The 20936-nt window shown below is 35.2% G+C and overlaps 1 protein-coding gene and 1 long non-coding RNA gene across 2 annotated transcripts; both read right to left on the bottom strand.

The window, feature by feature from the left end:
• On the bottom strand, positions 373–5287 carry LOC18784457 (cinnamoyl-CoA reductase 1). The gene is made up of 5 exons (XM_020559588.1): positions 4906–5287; positions 4509–4663; positions 3710–3895; positions 2070–2422; positions 373–802 (listed from the first exon to the last, which is right to left on the bottom strand). Exons 1-5 carry the CDS (start codon positions 5042–5044, stop codon positions 619–621), a joined length of 1017 nt encoding a protein of 338 aa, XP_020415177.1. The 5' UTR covers positions 5045–5287; the 3' UTR covers positions 373–618.
• On the bottom strand, positions 14299–15966 carry LOC18784155. Its single transcript, XR_002270640.1, has 3 exons — positions 15732–15966; positions 15535–15623; positions 14299–15257 (listed from the first exon to the last, which is right to left on the bottom strand). It is a non-coding gene; the product is annotated as an uncharacterized LOC18784155 (long non-coding RNA).

Here is a 20936-nt window from a genome sequence, read left to right as displayed (position 1 = left end):
CATATGGTTTTGAGACCCTTGTTTTTTGGGGGGGGGGGGGGGGGGGGGGGGGAATTTGCCTTCTCTGTCTGTCTATTCACGTGATGAGAGATAAAATGTGAACTTACATAAACCCGTTTCATACAAATTTTTCTCCCTATTTTGAGATCTCCCACTGCACATGCTATAACAGTTAACAGTTGCACCTTGCAAATTCCAAATTCTTAGGAGGGGCATCATTTGATATGCAAGGTATACCAACTCAAATGCCAGTATGGATCAAGTTATCTAACTTTTTGCACAACAGCGTTGACTTTGATTTTTCCCCTTGCTCAATGTGGGAAGATTTTCTATGGTTTTATCAAATCCATTATTAGCTGGCAATTATCAAAGGAAATCAGAACAATCCATTCAAAGTTTACTTCTGCTTCGCAAGTTATAAAAATATTTTGGTTTATCTGAAATGTAACTTTAAACAACTCCTTCCAGAAAACATTTCCATCTAATATTAAAAAACGTTCATTTAAAGCACCAATATAATTGGACAAACAGTTAAGGGCTTCCAAATTTTGATTCTTCTTAATTTCTATAATTACCATGCAATAGTTTTCAGGCGGCAGCACCCAAAACACGATTAATTTAAGATTGAATTTTAATGGAATCTTCTTGTGGTTTAGGCACTGCAAGGTGGCCCTTCTCCTGCAAGCTCTTGACAGTGTCATATAGGCACTGTTTCACTGGGGTGAACTCCAAGCCCAAGTCTTGTAGCTTCTGGTTCGAGAACTTGTACGGTTTTACTCTGGGTTTGACTTCATCTGAGCACCTGTAAATGCATGGCAAACTAATTAATATAATCCCACAACAATTTATAAATAAATAAATAAAAGTTTTAAAAAAAACTACAAATATGTGCATTAAAATATTTGACAATAGAAATCCATTAAAAAAAAAAAGAAGAAGAAGGCTGCACCATTTAAAATCTATATAAAAGAAAACGAATGATTAGCCAAATATTTCTTTATTCTATAAAAAATAAATAAAGGATCATTTAGTCTCCATGCAGAAGACTAATAGACGCTGTCCTCCATGAACTTGCAGGCCCAGGGAACAATGGGTAGGTGAAAAAAAAGACACACATATTCGAAGTATGAGAATGACATGTTGAAAAAGAAAGAAATTTAAAATAAATAAAAAATTTCAGGGTGAGGTGGAGTCTTGGAGTAGGTAAGGACTCATCTTCTCCACAAGTATTTTGATCATTTTACAGTTTCAACTTTTTGGGGCGTCTAGTCCTTCTTACAGACAAGTCATAGTTGGTGCACCTACTGCCCCACTTCTACAAGCAATCAAAAGCATACACATGATGTCTTCGATTCTATTCTAGTCAGCATCAAATCATACAAATTTTGGAAAGCAAAGAAAATAAAACTCATATAAAAAACATTTAAAGCAAAGTACCAAAAGTTCGAATATGAAACTACTAATTAGTAGGTCGATGTCTTATTTCAATAAGCTAAATGTTGTTGGCCACAAAATTGTAAACTTGAATCTTCTATCTTTAATTACTAATAATTACAAACAGCACCATTTGATGACAAAATTAATTTAGAAAACTTTCGACACAAGTTGTATACAAATTTATTGCTATTGTCTTGTATATTCAATTCAAGTGCACACATTTCATGTATTTAATTTTGTTAGACAGAAGGAATCCTGAACTTATTTAGTGGAGAAAGCTCTATATAAACTACTTCTGTCGCCCTCAATTCATTTTTTCTAAAACCTTAAAAAAGTTGAGGTAAATTTCAATAATTTAGAACTAAGAAGATATTAAATCAATGGCTTAGAGCGGTCTACGTATCCAAACACTAAATCAATCACTTTGAGAGTCATCCACGTATACACTAAATGTATTTACCATTTCACTTATACCAAAATAGCTAGAGATGACAACGGCCAGTTCGGCGTCGGATATGACAATATCATCCCCTTCCCCGCACCCATCCCCATCTCGGTTGTTAACATGTAGCTCAGAAAACATCTTATTTGGACAATAAATAAAGAAAACAAATTGATGATGATGTACTTACTTGGTGGGAATTGGGTACTCTGGGAAGAACTTGGCTAGGATTTCCACCACATCTCCACGATGAAGCACACTCTCAGCACAAAGGTACCTTCCAGAGGCAGATGGAATTTCATACACCAGAATGTGGGCCAGAGCCACGTCCCTAACATGCACATAGGCCTGCACAGAATTGGCATAAGTCTTGGCTGAGCCTGTGAGGTACTTGAGGACGTGGATGATGCTGGCGTTGATGGTTGGTTGCAGAAGTGGTCCAAGCACCAAAACTGGGTTCACCACCACCAAATCCACCCCTTTCGCCTTGGCCTCTTCCCATGCTGCCTGCTCTGCCACTGCTTTCCCATAGCAGTACCAGTTCTGAATATATATGATTTTATATTTGTCAGATTCATTGTTAATTATAATTTGCAAAACACAAACTAGATTTTGATCATTTTTATTTGGATTTCAAAGACTATTTGATCTTCTGTGAAATAGGTTCTAATTGTTTTCGGTGATTTCATCTTTGATTGATAAATTGAACTAAAGGTCAACTGAATAGGTTACTCTGGGATGTTAGCTAGGTAGGGCTTGTCATTAGTCATTACATGTTAACAACCAAGTTTTAATTGGTCGTTTTCAACTTTTCATCACAATGTATGTGCAAATTTCCTTCATTTACTTTTGTGGATCACCTTTAACAACTCTTTATATATGTTTAAGTTTTAACAAACAATTTTCTCTTTCCAATCATATATATATTGGATCACACCTATTACCTATATGGTGTTGTATTGATTTAAAATGTTATCATCTCATTTAAAGTGTTTTTAACTTTAAATATTTAGTTACATACTCATTCTTAGAAATAGTGATATAAATAAACCATACACCATTTAATTTCCGCAAACAAACCAAAAAAAAAAAAAAAAATCAAAAAACGACAACTGCCCTGTTGACTTTAATTTTGATTATTAAATTACTTTGATGCCATATGTTTTGGGTTTTTTTTAATGAGGTTTTGGGGTTGAGCTTGTTTTAAGAAATTTATAGCAGTTTTGTAATTTATAGGAAGTTCGAAGCATTTTTGTTATATTGAAAATGGGCTTTGGTTGTATTTCTAAAATTCATTTAATATAGGTTTTTATTTTTTATATTTTGAGCCCTTATATTGGGCATAATAGTAAATCCCTCTTTTAACTTGTACTACATATTCTATAATTTTTTTAAAATTATTTTCAATAATAATTAGAATATAAATTTTATATAGAGCTCCTAAAATAACTTTATAGTTATTCCAATTGAAATTTAACTTAAAAAAATAGACCATGATTGGAGATAACATCCATCGATTCATTCTCTAATTAATTACTAGACAAAACAATTGTTATTAATTATGGCGGACATGAATTAGGCGAGTTGGTGAGAGCATTGAGCTTGTCTCCTTTCACCTAAATTCAAGTCCCCTCTTTATAATATTAAATTAATTTAAAATAGTTTACACTAAATCTTGCATAAAATAACAATTCTATTTAATTATGAGACACTGAGTGATAAACATATCAAACAATTGATGTAATTTTGTGTGCATCATGAGTCATCATACTATATAAATTGGAGAGATAAAATAATAAAATAATAAAATAAATAATATTATGTCCTAACCTTGGTGTTCTTGCAGAATTCAAGATCACTCCAACAAGATTCATCGACCACCACATCAGGGCCCCTGGTGGGGTCCATGTACACCGCACCGATTGACGACGTGAACACCACCCGTTTAACCTTAGCTTCTGCTGCCGCAACAATCACATTCTTTGTTCCATTCACCGCGGGCTCCACCATTTGTTCCTATACACACATCATTCATTGCCTTATTAAAGAAATGTCAATTAAAAAAAAAACAAAACAATCCCTTCAAAATATTTTAATAGCATAGAGATGAGATGTTATAGTAGAAAATCATGAGCGAATTTTATTTTGAGTTAAATTACAATTGAATTTTTCTTTCAGGAATTTTGGTACGAGTTATATTTAAAGAAATTATTGTATAGTATGAAAAAATAAGTCACTATAACTTTCTTATAAGCGTTATAAAGTGAGACATGAATTTAAAAGTTGCTTTGGAAAATATGAAAAGGAAAAATATTCTTCACCAAAGTATCGTCTGGCACCAAAATCATTATCCGTTACCAAAGTATTCCTTCTTATCTTTTGTTTTTTTCCCATTTAAATAGTAATAATATTTATTGGGTATTATGGGACTCAGAGAACAATTTTTGGAGGTCCACAAACATCACAATTGACAAACAGATCGATTTGGAATCTTAGGAACCCATGGTTTGTTATAGTGGGTTGGTAAAGACTAAAGAGAAAAAGTGTGCATATTTTCCGGCATTTTCTGGGCAACCAAACAGGAAAAGGAAGAAACAAAGTAAGGAAACAGAGACAAAAAAAAACTCACTGGGTCATCCGTAACAGGTGATGCTGTGTGAAAAACGCCATCACAGCCGTTGATGGCTTCTTTGAGGCTCTCATAGTCAAGAAGATCAGCTTTACGCAAACTTAACCTCTCTTGAGCTCCCTCAAGCTCCCTCAAATGAGCATTCTTTGGGTCATCTGTGATCAACCCAAAATAAGAAAAGCACCAAAATGGAAAAAAACATATCTATACAGGGAAGAATTATGTATCCCCATATATGTTACGTGTTACCTTGTTAAACTGTGAATAAGAACCGCAAATTCAGATATAATTTAAATGAATTGTTCTAATTCACAGTCTCACTGCATAACATGTCGATACCCGAATGTAGGACAAAACAAACAACTCATAGGCCAAGAAGATAATGATTTGGACTGACCTGGGTTTCTCAAGGTTCCCCTAACAGTGTAGCCTCTTTCTAGCAATAGTTTGACAATCCAGGAAGCAATGAAGCCTCCAGCTCCGGTTACACAAACAGTTTGGCCATGGCCTGAAACTGAAGAACTATCGGCAGGCATCTTAATACTTAGCTTGGTTTTTGGGAATGATTTTTTGTTTTGCTCTTTTGGTTGGTGGGATTGGAAGAGATCAAATAGAGACAAAGAGAGAAAGTTTGAAGTTTGTGTTTTGTGATGGAATAGCTGCTAGTGCGGCTTTATAAGGAGGAGAAGAGCCTACCAGACTCACCTACCGCCGGTAAAATAAAATAGTTGAGTAAAAAGATAAAGATATGTAAGGCTTTAACAATTGCTTTTTTTTTTTTTTTTTTGTGTTTTGGTCTGAGCTTTAACAATTGCTTTGTCTAACAAGTGGAAGAGAAAATGTCACATGACTTTCTAGTTTTTTCTTTTCGTTGTAGAATAATGATATTTTAATTGGTGTTATTGGTGGGGTTTTAAACGAGTGGTTTATGAATTCTTACGTTTGAGTTTGGTTATAATCTTTTATTTATAAGAGTACACAACCAATCAATCATCATCTCAATGACATTTTGATCAATTTTAGAAAATAATTTAAACACCCTTTTTCTTTTTACCCACCCCCCCTTATCTGTACACTCCCACATTTCTTTTGGTTTTGATCACAACTAGTCTCTAAACTTTTTTAAAATCTTCATTTTAGTCTTCAAACTCTCAAATCAATCAATATGGTGCTTCATCTTTGGGTCAACACATCAATTTAATTTTTGTTATTGCATTCCGACAAAATTTTCAATAAAAACTAATTGTGTGTCATCGCATGAGCCACTTTAAAGGGATATTGTCATCTAATTGTAGTTCATTTCAGTCCTAATACTCACATTTTTGATCAATAGGCTATATCTTACCAATTAAGATTTTACACTAGAGTCCATCAAGGAGAACATATAGCCTTATTGAGTAAAATATGTGAGAATTACTTTGAGTTGTTGGTGGATAAGTTGTATTTGAATGAAAATACCCCTTCAAAGTTGGTTAAGTGAATAAATTTAACAAAGATTTTGACAAATGTGATGAGAAGGACCAAATATTTGTGTGTGGATCAAAAGATTAAGAACCACATTGATTTATTTGAAAGTTTAAAGACTCAAATACTGAGATATTAGGGAAGGGAAAATTGAACTGAGGTGCAGGGGTAAACTCTCATACATTTGTTAAAAAATAAAATAAAATAAAAATCTACTCATCTCATCCCCATTATTCCCAAAATATATCCCTTCATTTCTTCTTCCCATTCACCTTCCACTTCCCGTTCTCCTAAATTTTGTGTTGATATTTTAAACTGCATTGCACTTGTAGCTCAAGTGGTTAAGAGGAGTTTTTTTTTTTTTTTTTGATAAAAAGCGATAGTAATTTTATTGATAACACATAAAAAAGTACAGAGTAGTCGCAATGCCAAATAAAAGCACGTGGAGATCACTGATATGCAAATTAAAGCCATTTTTCACTGAGATAGACCCGTAAAATTTAAAGAATAAAATTTAAAATAATAATAATAATAATACTAAAACTTACTTTATTCGGTTAGAGACAACAATGGAGCTAAGAATGACCAGGTCCAAATAGTAGAGCCCATTTATTGGGTTAAGGATTGTTTGACCTTAAATGGGAAAATTTAGGCTTGTAGCTTAGCCTATTTGTTGAGAAGGATTCATAAGTACCATATCTACTTTTTTTCTGCTGGCAAGAGGCTACTCACCCAATACATAATATATAATATAATTTTGGTTGTAATTGTACTTCTAGCAGTTTTAATGAGAAAAAGAACCTATCCTCTCAACTGTTTGGACTGCCCTTTTTTTTTTCCTTCTCCAAGTTCTTTAAATAAAGTAGGGAAGTTGTTGAGTAAGAAATTAAATATGTAGAAGGTTGTAACCAAAAAAAAAAAAATATGTAGAAGGACTCAATTTGAAGAGTCTCCTTAATTAAAGTTTTATTTGCCCCACTTAACTGAGTTTGCTAATGGATTCTTAGCAAATCATTTTTCAGAATACAACAAAGTCTGAGTAAGCTAATGGATTCTTGGCAAATCATTTTTCAGAATACAACAAAGTCTGAAATCAACGAATAGCAAAAATTCGAAGAATTCCCTTAGAAATTACTATAAGAAAATTGTATGGTTGTAGGGAAGAAGAGAGTAGTAAACTGTTTTTGAATTAGTTTTTGACATATTGTTCTGTTAACAACAGTAAATAAATATAGAGCAAAAGACATCCATTCAATTTATCTGAAAGTGTGCAACTAATCAAGTATGTTGAAAGAATAATACATTTAATTAAGTCAGAATAATGTACCAATTAAAGACATATCAGTTGGTATGTACCATTTCAACCGAAAGACGACGTATTGGTTGGTTTGTATCTTTTCAACTGAGACATTTTGGTTGATTTTTTCCCTTCTCAACCAAAAGACATATCGGTTGCTCAAAGAATCAAATTCAATTGTTGTAGAACTTTGGATTTTTTCCAACAGAAGTTTGGAACTGGGGATTTTTTCCAACAAAGTGCAGAGAAAGCTAATAAGAAAATAAAAGAGTTCAATCTGGGTATAAAATTTTTCATTAAGAAAAAGAATGAACATAATGAAAGAGCCAAGGTTAAGAAAAAAGACAACTCAAGACCCAACAACCATTTTCCAACAAGACAATCTTCGAATGCACAACAATTGTTGACAAAAAGGGGATTTTCAAAGCTCTACCAACCAAGTTCTCGAATCCTCCCCAAACTTTGTAATAGAAAAAAATGGACTTCATGATTTGGTTTTTCTTTGCTTTTCAATTCCCACAGTTCTAGAGATTTGTTTTTTTATTTGTTTTAATTTCTTTGGCTTTGCAATTCCCTTTTAGAGAACACCAACCCCCAAACCCCAACACCAACAAAACCCCAACCCCCCCCCCCCCCCCCCCCCCAAATATTTTTTTACAAATGAACAAAAAAACAAGCTTTCAAATCACCATAAGCTATAACTCTATCACCCAATATCCATGTATAACTCTTTGTCAACTGCGTGATATGGTGGCATGATATAAAGGATTATGGCATAGTTTTAACTCTTCTAATTAAGCTATCTCCTCTTTTGTGAAAATAACTCTTCTAATTAAGCCTTATTATTAGTTTTAGTCCACTTATTTTTGTCACAGAAATCGACCCAATAATACTTGTAGCAGAAAGCCCCAGAGCCAGAGCTAATTTGCGTGCTCTTCAAAACGTCTAACAGATGAATGAGAACCAAAACCAAAACCAAAAGGCACTCTCAAGTCTCAAGTTCAACCAACTCTGCAATAAGCCCCACATGCCCTACGCGAAGAATGATTAGATGTCACAAAAAAGGCCAACTCGGCGAACACAAAGAACAAGAGTCAGAAAGGGAATACATTTGGTAAGTGATATTGAAGGAGGGGAATTCGAACACATGATCTCGGATGTAGGGATAACTATTTTTAATCATTTGAGCTATAAACCCCTTACAAAGAACTTATTTATATAATTTAAAGGCGTAAGACGGTTATATTAAAAACTACTCAACTAAAACTTAATAAAGGAGTTTTGAAAGATTTTATTTAAAAGAACGTTGAAAACAAGAAAGTTAAAAGACAAGATAACGAAGAAAAACGTGAACTAAATAAGTTTGTGAAAGACTTTAAAGAAGTTTGCCAAGACAACAATTTCACCACAATTCCTCTTATACAAACCTTGTAAGTGTATGCATTTTGTAATTTTCTTTTGGCTTCCCTTGACAATTTTGTAAAAGGACAATCATTGCTCTAAGTTTAGATTAAGAATTACTTCTCTAGGTGTTCTTATCTAGCTACATTCTGATGGACAACAATGTGTTTTGACAAAGGTAAACTTTGCATTGCACTACATTGCATTCACTAAATTTATGAAGATTGTGACTAGTCATCTTTTCTTTGTATGACTAGTCAACCTTTGTTTCAATTAGGATTTCCATCTCACCGTTTCCAGCTGGGTCCTAATCATCTTTTCGTCATTTTCTGCGAAATTCTCAACTGTCATGTGTACTATTCTGACCTAGGAATTTTTGGGTAAAAGTCAAAGAATTTCTCATTTGGCAGCCGTCTATTTTGTGGGTGAGTTTTGGAAAGCTTCTTAGAAAACTTTCTCTTCTTCTTCCTCAAGAGTGAACCTTCATATTTTTCATCTTTGAGTTTTCCAAATTGATTTTTTGAAAACTGCATCTGAAATATGAAAACCTCATCTTGCTATATCAAACACTCTCTCATATATATCTAGGTCAGATTCAAGTCAAGAGTATGGTTTCTTGAAGAAATTGATCATTTTCCTTTGAATCCAAATTTTTGGTTTCTGTATGAGTTTAAGCTGGCTAGTTGGTGCCATGGGATGAAAGAGTTGAAGAAGGAGCTGTCATTGCCATGAAGGACTAAGCTGCTGGTTTTGCTAAGTTGGAGAAGAAGATTGCACAAAGGAGGTATAGCTTATCTTCCTAAATAGATCTAGGATTTCTTGAGTTTACTTGTTTTCCTTGGTAAGAATCTTCTTTACTTAGTGAATTGTTTGGTCGGTTGATGACCCCCAGTTTTGCCCAATGGTGGGTTTCTGGGTGAACAATTTCTGGTTTGCAGCTTTGTTATTTTATGGGTTTATGTTCTTGATAGTTGACTGGTCATCGCATGATGATCATGCATTTCTGGGTTTGTGTTCTTGCAGTTGACTAGTCATCACTATCTGTTGTATGATATTTTCACGCACTTTCACCATAGTTGTTGCTAGCACAAGGGATGTCTAGATTGACGGGTCCTTCTGAGTGTCTAGGTTGTTACTAATAATCTTCTAGGCTTGCAGGTATAGATTGTTATGCTCTGTGTGTGTGTTCTTCGTTATGGTTTCTCATGACTAGCAGTTGACTAGTTATAAGTATATTTGGTCAATGATTAAAGTGTGTGAAGATCACTATGACTACTTGAATAGCATTTAAATTCACCCCTCGTCACCTGTGTACCAATTTCAAACCGTAGCATGCATGCTATCAAAATTTCCAAGTTATGTTGATGATTAGTTATCCAAAATTATGATTAACTCTTTTCACAGCAATTAACCACTTCTTCTTACACACAATTTATCCTTGGCGTGAGGCATAAATATAAACATATAAAAAGACCTTAGGTTCAATGAGAACTTCACACAATCACCCAAACCCCTAAGAGTATGGTATTTACCTTAGGCGCATTTATGAATTTAATCACAAGAAGCAAAACTCATATTAGGCATGGCGTATACCCTAACATGCATTAAATTACTTAACCAAAAATCTAGATGGTAGCTAAGCGTCAAGATCATTAGTTAAGAAAATAAGTACAGTGATTAAATTTCAACAACATGGAAAGTCTAATAGCATGACATAACTAAGCTTTGAATAATTAGAAAAGGGTTACATTGTGTCTTAGTAAAAGAAAATTAGTTACTCATAATCATGGTAACAAAGCAAAAATAAAACATGGAGAAAGAGATAAGAAAAACCCTTAGAGTATAGAGGCAAGGTCGCTCTTCCTTGCTCCACGGTTGAATTCTGAAATTTCTGATATATCCTCTTTGAGCCCCCCCCCCAACCTCCCCTCTAAAAAGAACCTAAAACCTAGTTAGAATGGGCCTAAACAAGTGGCCTTACACGAAGACTTGATTTCCAAGTCTATTTCTAACTAGAAAAGGTAATCAAAACTAAATTTTCTAAAACTTCCAGGAAACTGCACGTGATCCTCTTAGCGAATGCGATTTGAATACCTTCATGACCTCCGAAAATTACGTATGACCACTCTTTGGAAATCTTCGGATGTTTTCTTTTCAGCCATATGTCGTGTGCCTCAATCCAATGTCGTATGAGTGAGTTATGGCCAAATTACCCCTGCTGATTTAGTATTCTCCGGGAATTGGTTTAGGCTGAGTTGTCTAATTAAAAATGGGCACCTTAGCAGTCTTAAAAAATTATGAAATATTCATGGACAAACTTCAAGATGCTATCTTCCATTTCTAATTGGAATCATGTCAAACTATATTATGAGGAATATTTGACGAATTTATACATTTCACGACTTATAAACTGAAAAACCAGAAAATAACTAAAATCAGCATCTTTAATCCAAATTAATTCACAAAACTAAGTAAATAGGATATAAAATCATGTGAAATTATGAACATATCATTGGCAAACTCAACTTGCATTGCTTCATGCCTGGCTTCACCCGAGTTTACCGATTGTTGACTTATTCCTCCATCATAGACTATTATCCTATTGTCTTCTATAGGATCTTCTATAAGGAACTCAAAATCGGTACCCTCATCTTTGTCACCCTTAAATTTGGTACACCAACCCTCTCAAATTTCTCTCCAATGCTAAATGTTCTATCTCTACCCTAGGCAAGGACTTTATACCCTTGTGGCATATATACCGACATCTCAATTCTTGAGCCAATGCACATCATTGCAACTCAACTACTTGTAATGATGCTTCGTTTCCAGCACTAATGACCTTCATTACGATCTGATTATTCAAACTATTTCCGCCACGTGGCATGCATTTGATTACCAACCTTTGAACTTTTTCAACATTAGCACGACTTGCGCTTAGTCTCCCTACGTATTGGCAAGATGTATGTTGATTGTGTAGGAGACACTCTCGGCACGATGCATGTCGATCGTGTAGGACACTCTTGTGCGAGATGCGCGTAGTCTCCTAACTGATTTACAAGACGTGTGATCGGGAAGACGCATGCTAATCTTGTAGAAGACTCTATTGCGCGACTAGCACTCTATGTCTTAATTCACCTCCAGTTACCTCCATGCCAAAGTAACTTCTAGATTGCAAACTTGGGGGACTTAGGACTACCTCTGGCATGCCGAACCACTCGGTAAGATTATATGACATTTTACAAGTTTCCAACCCAAAAGCCACTTCTCAATCTGCAACTTAAGGGACTACTATTTGTACCATAATCAACCAAGCACATTCGGTATTGGGGGACTGGTACAGAGACAGACCCACAAACTACCAAAAGGAGACAACCCAAGAAATGCTCTAACTTAGAGTATTGATGATGTCATCACAACTGAAGGTACTGAAGATACATCTTTCTCTAATAGGGCAACATACTATTGAAAGGCAAGCCTACAGAACCTAGACCTTGGGACACGTATCACTACCACAATGATTTGCCCAAAGTCCCACATCTTAATTGGGCAAACATCCACTTCCCTTTTTCTATGAAAGGGGAATAGTGCTAAGGTAAAAAGGTAACTACTTTTGACCCTTTCTGTGCCAAAATTACCACTTACCTCATACTTGCTGACTTTGGACCCTTACCCTTACAACACCGGTGCCTGAAGCTTGATAAATGCTTGTCTCGTTTCCCTCTACAAGTTGATCTAGCTGCTGAAGGCATCCTTACCAAAGGTCCTCACCATTCAATCCTTGCTGAAGATTTCATACTTCATCATTCTAAGTTGATTCCTGGTTTGGACATGAACAACATTTTTCTAAGCATTACATGGTATACTTCAAATGAATTGTAAATCCCTTTTGATTGAACCAGAGGTTCGAAATTAAATTCTAAGAATAGACAACATGACCTCGATGAAAAATAAATTGTAACAATTTTATAAGTACATCGTACACTTCAAATGAATTGTAAGTCCCCTTTTGATTGAATCAAAGGTTCCAATTTCAATTCTTAAACCTTGACTGAAGACAGTAGATTGTGTTTGTGCTCTTATCCCAACTTCGGTTGCTCTTTCCAAAATTCTGCACACCTTAATGCCCTAAGAGAAAGCTTCACTTTGATAGCATCCAAAGCACTAGAACTCGTTCCTTGGTGTCAGCTGATAAGCCCATAAATTTACACATTATGTACTATTTATACTTAGTTTTTGTAGGAGAATTAGATTTAAAAAGGACTTATTACTTTATTTTCTTTATTTTCTTTATTTTCTTTATTTTCTTTATTTTCTTCATTTTCAGCTTAACTGAGCAGCTAATTGATTACCAACAAAATATGACTTTTGGTAGAGTTTTTGTGTAAGGCCAGTTGGATATTGAAGGTAAGACCCTGAAGATAATTTTGGAATGTTTCTAGAATTTTTGGAGCAACCAATGAGAGTGCTCTTTGAGCTCAAGTCAGCATAAGTGCAATTCCGTTAGATTTGAGTTACTGTGTGAAAAAGGAAATTTGAAGGTCTTCGTGTTTTTTTTCTCACAGCGTGCGATATATGGTTGGAAAGATAAGACAAAGATCTACAATTTAAATATTTTTTCCGAAATTTTCTTGGAGGAGAAATGACTTCAAACGTGCTTGCAAAGAAACTGATGTGTTATCCCAGTCAAAGTAGGTAGAGGAGTCAATTACTTACCCTTTTTGGATTTATGTTTTAATTAGGTTTTTCTTTATTTTTGGGGCTGCTGTAAAAGCCCAGCTAGGTTAGGAATAGACGTGTGGTGTTTTGTTTAAGCATGAGAAACAACTCCTTTGGGTTACGTAAAGACTTGGAGAAATTGGAGACGCCGGGAGAGTACCGCAATTGGCTAAGTTTTTATTATTATTTTATTATGTTTTTGCTTATGCCGAATTCTATGATTATGTGTAACTAATTTTCTTTTGATAGGGCATGATGTAGCCCTAGTATGATAATCTAGTTTTCTTATTTTACCTATCTATTGATTGCCGTTTGATGTTGGATTCTTAATCACTGTGCTTAATAACTTGGTTGATTATCTTGATGCTTGATCACCATCTAGACTTTTAATTGAGTTAATTGGATGCAAATTAGAGTAAATACCATACTTAATTTGAGGCTTGCTTCTTGTGATTAAGATCTATAATTCGTCTAGGGTAAATATCATAATTCTAGGATTTTTACATGCTTGTTGGAGGTTTTCACTGATCTTAATGAGTTTCTACGTGTTGATATTTGACCTAAATACCATAGGCGAATTGCATTTAAGAATATACGAGTTAGCCTAAATACCATAGGTAATTCATGAAAAAGGAAAACTAAGCGGCGACATCAAATGGTTAGTTAACAGGTAGGTGAATAAGAGGCTAGATCGGATTACTAGTGGTGAATTCAATGTCCTAGTGCTTTTATCAATTTGAATTTCTCATCTTTGTGTTTCATGGCTTTCTACTTGTTTTTTCTTTTGATTTCGTTGTTAATTAAATCACTCATTCAAAAAACCCTTTTGTGTTTACGTGTTTAATTTCTTGTTTATATAATTAGAATAGTTAAAGTATTTTGTGAAGTAAATTAGGTTAGACTAATTGGAAGTTGAACTCAATCCTCGTGAGAATGACCTCGTATTTACCATACTAAATTACGATTGACCTTGTGCACTTACGAGTATAATTTGTGTTTAGACTAATCTTTATAATTACCATTTTGTAGGTTGTCTAAAATTCACAATATCAGCTGTTGTTAGACTTTTCAACCATCTCATCTACGCAACAAAAAAGAAAATTGAAGAAGAAAAAAATAAACTGGTTCAGCACCCATTCGGCAAAAAGATTAACAGTGTGATGTACAAGCCCCCATTGATTTCTTCTCCCCACAACTCTTTTACCGGTTATGTCCACAAGACTTTGGAGCACAGTGCAAGCTAGGAGCCTACATGGATATATACCTTATTCAATGACTTCTTCTTATTCTTTTTCTCATTATCTGTTTTTGATACTAAGCCTGGATTTTCATCAACCTCAATCCTACACTTTCTGTGGCTTTTTTAATTAGGCTTAGGATAACCGCAGATAGGAATGAGAAACTGCTTTCCCTTAGGCATGCGCAAATTCGTCCATACCTGCAAAACAACTTTTACTTGCATGCTACACAAACTGAAATATGACTAAAATATGACGCTACCAGTAGAATATAGAAGGCATGTCTACAGAGCCTGGGTTTTCTAAGGCCCAGGGCAAATTTTCTCAAGTGTGCCCCTTTATACAAATTAAACAAAAAAAAAAAAAAACTAATTAATTAAAATGATAAAAATTTATAAAAGATAAGGAAGAACCCTTTGGGGCCTCATTAAAACTTTGTTTGGGGAAAATCCAATGAGACAAAATCCCAAACGAAGGAAAAAAAGGGGTGCATTGTAAATATTGCATTAAAAAACAAAAACTACATATTTGAGTCTACATACTTCCTCCCCAATCTCTGTAAGCATTTCTTGATTTGATCAATTTTCTTTTCATCCTCCACAATTAATCGAAGCAAACAATCATCACATGTACCTACAAAATAAAAATAGCAATGAAATCTCAACCACACAAAACATCATTTAAAATGTCTTCTTGTTGCACTTTTAGATACAAAATCATCAATTATACTATCATATTTAATGTTTTCTAACATATCATTTTCAATGCATAATATTGCTAATCCATTTAGCCTATCTTGAGTCATGTTGGTCCGCAACTAAGATTTCAATAATTTTAATTTAGAAAAACTTCTTTCAGCAAATGCCACAGTCACAGGTATAGTCAATAATACCCTATAAGCAATCATTACATTATGAAACATATCCACCTGGATTTTGAGCATATTTTCTTCAACTTGAAACTTCCAATTATAAAGAACAAGAATCCCAACCAAGTTTTCTGTTGAATCAAATAATAAAGATGAAAAAGTTAATAAAGATATGTATTACAATTTACAAAATTTATACATCTAGAATTTATATGTATCTATTAAAAAAAAAAAATTACCTTCAAAAAAGGCACTGGTCTAGCTTGTGGAATCCAACTCTATGTGTGTTGGAGAAGACGAGAATCACAAAAAAAAAAAAAAAAAAATTGCTTGCGTTGAACTTCTAAGAAGCAGAGTAGGTCAAAATGTTTTTCCTCTTCTTTTTGTGGCTAAGAAAGTTGGTTTTGATTTTCCCATATTTTGTTTATTTGTTTTATATTATATTGTATAATTAATAAGAGACTTTTCTTCCTCATTAAGTTTCTTCTTGAGATTGAGAATATAATGACTGATTGATTGGCTTCCTTTTTGGTATACACGCACAGGCAGCAACTATCTTCTGTTTAATTAATTTTTTTTAATACACATATATACATAGGCTTTAAAAAAAAAAATATTGGGCCCCCTTCAGCTGTGAGCCCCGGGCTGTAGCCCTGGCCCAAGGCCGCCTCTGCATGTCTACGTCATCAGAATTGACTTGTCCAATCAACTTTGGGTGTGTTTGGTATGCCTCACTAGACTGGACTATGCTAAATAAACCTTGAAACCCATGTTTGGTAAAATGGGGGACTAAGTTAAATGGGATTGTGGAGTCCAACAGTTAAAAAACCTCCTCACTCGCTCTCCTTATACAGAGAGGCTGAAATGTAGTTCGCAAAATAGCGAGCGTGCTATTTTGACGCGCAAGTCCGACTAATCCAATCGCAAGACCAAATCCATATCCAAGCTTCAAGAATCAATTTCTTCGTCTTCTTCAACTAGAATTATCACCACCATAAACCCAGTCACACCAACCAACCACCACCAATTCAAACTCAACCACTTGAATCAACCACCATCAAATCAAACCCAGTGGAACCACAACCCAATTGAACCTTTCGAAAAATTACCAACCATTGACCGTGGCTCAGTGAAACCAAATGGAGATTTGTGACTTCGAAGAAGATGAGGATCTGTGACTTCAAAGGGAACAAGAGACCTTGGCTGCCAATCACAAGTTTAATCATGGCCTCGATGTTTTTGAAGAAACTCCTGCCTTCCTTAGAGCCATTTTAGATGTTGATGCTCAAGGTCCTGCTAGACCTCCCCTTGTCATATTTAATAGTTTTTGTTTTGGGGCGTTTACCCCCTCTGTAACAACAACAACAAAAAAAGGAAGGGGGGGCGGGGGGAAGAAGGGGGAAGAATAGAGAGAAAATGAGAGGGAAGCAGAGAAAGGTTTGGGAGGGGAATATTAAAAAAAAAAAAAAAAGGGACACCAATGTTGTGTCAATATTGGAGAAAAAAAGAGAGAGGACTGGAGAGAGATCGGGAGGGAGAAAGAAAAGAGAAAAAAGAAACAGGGCTGGGAAGGAAGAAGAAAAGAGAAGGAGAGAAAAGGAAGAAAGAAAGAAAAAATAGAAAAAAGATAAAAGATAAAAGATAAAGATAGTTTGTTATTAAAAAATATTTTAAAATTTTTTTTATATAATAAATTATACATATCTCATTGGTTTCTTTGTAGTATTTATTTAGTTTTAGGTCAAAATCCCAAATTAATTTTAAATATTTAAATAATTTTTTTAGTCCAACACAGTACCAAACATAGGTTTTCACTATTTTTACAATCCAGCTTCTTAGTCCGACGCATCACCAAACGCAGGCTAGTACTTAATCCAGCTTAGGCCAATCCAAGCTAATCCAAGACAGTCTCAGGATTTAGTCCAGTCCATGACAGTCCGCCATACCAAACGACCCCTTTAGGTACATGTGAATGAGAAACCTCGCACCTCTTAGGGAAAACGCGAGGCTCTGTACAATCCTAATAGTATCATTGTCCATTCCTGCGGGTTTCTCACGGTCACGAATTGGGCTATAGTCTTGGGTCTTGTCTAAAAAAGTCGTCATCCGAAAATTTCTCTCCGCTTGCATCGGCTGCTAATTTCCTAAAGATGATCGACACCATGAGTTCCACTGCTTGTTTAAGCTTTGTAGCATTCCTCACCTTCCTATCGCCTAAAACAAAGTGAACTTGAAACATTAAAAGAACGCATGCCCTCGCCATCTCAGTCTTCGGGCCCAAGTTCACATCCTGGCCCATTAACTTTATTAGAGTCTCAAGAATATCATCTGCCCTTCCATGGATCTCTTCTTTAACGCGATGGGCACACTCTTGAGAACAAAATGAGCCCAAACAAAAGACGCTTGTCCTATTTTGGCTTTAGGAAGAAGTCATCATGGAGCGGTGTCAGAAGTCAGGGTGGAGCCACACTGGGACCAGTGTGGTCCCGTGCCCCCAGTCAAATTTTTTTATATTTAAAAAGTAATATATTATTATGTATTTTTATATGTATATTATTTTAAATATTTTATGTTTTGATATGTACCCACATGTGTTGTAGCGAATTTATTAAGGGTGCTTAAAGTTGCCCGTTGCTCAGTTGGTGATGGTGCACTCCAAGTGTACGAATTACCTTATTTTTATTTTTAGCATTTAAGTAAATGTCTTTGTCCTTTTACTTTCATTTATTTTTATATTACTCCATTTACTTAAGTTTACAATGTAAATAAAGAAGTACTCTATATTTGGATTCAAATAAAAATACTAGAAAATCAAATTCCCACCAAATCAAAATATGAAAAATCGATTTTAATGCAAAATACGATGTAGGCTAAAAATGATGGTTCATTAAGTCAATATATACTTTATACTAAAATCCCATAAAATCAAAATTTCTTATTTGATGTGTAAGGAATAAAAGCCGCCAAAAATTATCTTGAAAAAACGATTATTTCGAAAAAACCATTTTTCATATTTAGTCAATATTTTTACATAAAACATTTTTTCATGTATGATATAAATGCATGAAGGGACCTAAGGTTTTTTTTAGTTTGTGAAATTTTGATTTTTTCTTTCTATTGGGTTTAATGGGGGAAAAAGCTTTAAAGATATTTGCTAAATCGCTACTCTTTATCTATCTCTTACAATTTTTCTTGCTTAAAATGTATTTGTCTATCCCTTTGTCGAGGACAATTATGATTGCAACCAATAAGCAATATAATTATTGACATATGTGATATATATATATATATACTATTTTTTGTATGTATTGTGAGTTCGAACTTTTGATTCTTTATAATTTGTAAGAGGCCCCAACACACGTGAAATCCTACCTTTGTCACTGTCAGAAGTTGCGGCCATGCGTCAATCCTTGTAACTAACGATATCATCCTTCAATTCCTCCAAGAATGGAGACGACCGCTGCGAATTAAAGGTTTGAAGAAACGAGTTTTGATACTCCAGGCGGCGAGATGGTTGTAGAGCTGGCCACAGCCTAGTGACTATCACATGGAGTAACTCTCTACTTCCCGGCCTAGGTTCTTAATGCGTGTGAGAAGGTGAAGAAGTGCTTCAGTGAGCTCATCCTTATTGGTGGCGCCCAGTACCGCCTTGGCCTCCTGGTTTTCGACAGGATAAGTTTGTCTTACAGGGCTTACGGAGAAACTCAATGGGGTGTGGGTTTTTTGGGGGCATCCCTCCGGTAGATAGCATGACAATTATTTCGAATTGCTTATGTATGGTGGCAGCGGCCTTCACAAGAGTTTCAAACAATTCAAATGAGGGATTGTCTTTCTATCTTGGATCCTTCTTGAAAACTAAACAATAGGGTTTAGGGGAAGAAGTGCTTCGGTGAGCTCATCCTTATTGGTGACGCCCAGCACTGCCTCGGCCACTTGTTTTTCGGTCGGATAAGTTGACTTACAGAACTTACGGAGAAACTCAATGCGGTGTGGGTGCTTTTGGGGCATCCCTCCGGTAGGTAGCATGACCATTATTTCGGCATGCTTTTGTATGGTGGCAGCAGCCTCCACAAGAGCTTCAAATAATTCAAATGAGGGCTCGTCCTTCTTTCTTGGATCCATCTTGGAACTTTCTTGAAAACTAAACAATAGCAGGCAGAAAGAGAATAGGAAGAGTAGTGACTGGAAAACGTTAGTATTTAATTGGTTTGTTATTTCTTGACAACTATACTTTTGTAGTATAGGATTTTTGGTGGTTTCGATGAACAGTTCTTATAGAAGCCAAAATGAAGGGAGAATGAATTGAAGAGAACCAATATACTATTTGTCTTCATTGTCTACAATACTCGGAAGAGTTTTGGCGCCAAACAACAAAAGATTCTCTTACAAACTAACACACGTGTACTGCCCGCAGGTTGACAGTTGGCGAATACTATTGACAAGTCAGCAAATTTGAAGCAAGTCGGAGATTCTAGCTATCCAAAATGTGTTAGTACCTTTTATAGCCCTTTCACTGTTTGATTGGGATCCAACACTTCTGGGTATGAAAGAGCAGATAGCCGAGGAGGAGGAGGAAAAGGCGTAGACAATTGAAAGAGCAGAGGCGGAGGCAGGGGCATAGAAGAACGAAGGAGAGAGGAAGCGGAGGCGATCGAAGGAGAAAGGAGAAAGGAGGTGATGTCATTCTAAACCCGTGGTTCCCCTCAGGTTTTCAATACTAGGATTTGCTAGACTATTATCCCATAGAAAATATGAGTCCAAACCAGTCCCGTTGTGCATTTAAGCTCACCAAACAACGGACAGGATTGTAATCCATTTTAATTGAAAAAGTCATGTCCAATCCAGCCCACCAAACAGGGCCTTATTTATTTATTCTTGTTCTTCTTTTATGCGTAAGTAGGGACTCCACTTTGTTTCCTATCAACTGAGCCATCTATTTTCATTTCTTCATTCATAGATCATTATTACAAAAGCTTAGATAAATTTGAAACCTTTAAGACTTCTTTGTGACAAAGAAAATGATCGAATATGGTGCTTCCCAAAAACACATTGACCACCATATAATCAAATGGTCAAATGGTCAAATGGTAAAAATTGGTCAAATGGTTTCTAATTCGAATGATTTTTTGTACTTGAGGAAGACATGAAAAATAAACAGTTTGTATCATTACAAAATAATGCAAGTTGATAAATATGTTTACCATTATATATTGCACTACTGTTTTCTTCAAAAATCTCGTTTGAGACTATTTCTCTACGAAGCACTTTGGCTTATTATGAAAACATGCAAATTTTCATAATCCTTGATCTTTGGGAAGGCACAGCTTACCCCAAGCTTTCCAATGGATCTTAAATCGTCATTGATTTCTTTGCAGGAGGCAACTAGGAGCTTGAAACATGACATGGGATAAGGCGATAAGTTGGAATTGCAATAGCCACTGCTG

This window comes from Prunus persica, chromosome G3 (assembly GCF_000346465.2).
Source record: "Prunus persica cultivar Lovell chromosome G3, Prunus_persica_NCBIv2, whole genome shotgun sequence".
NCBI lineage: Eukaryota > Viridiplantae > Streptophyta > Magnoliopsida > Rosales > Rosaceae > Prunus > Prunus persica.
This window is presented reverse-complemented; position numbering and strand designations above follow the sequence as displayed.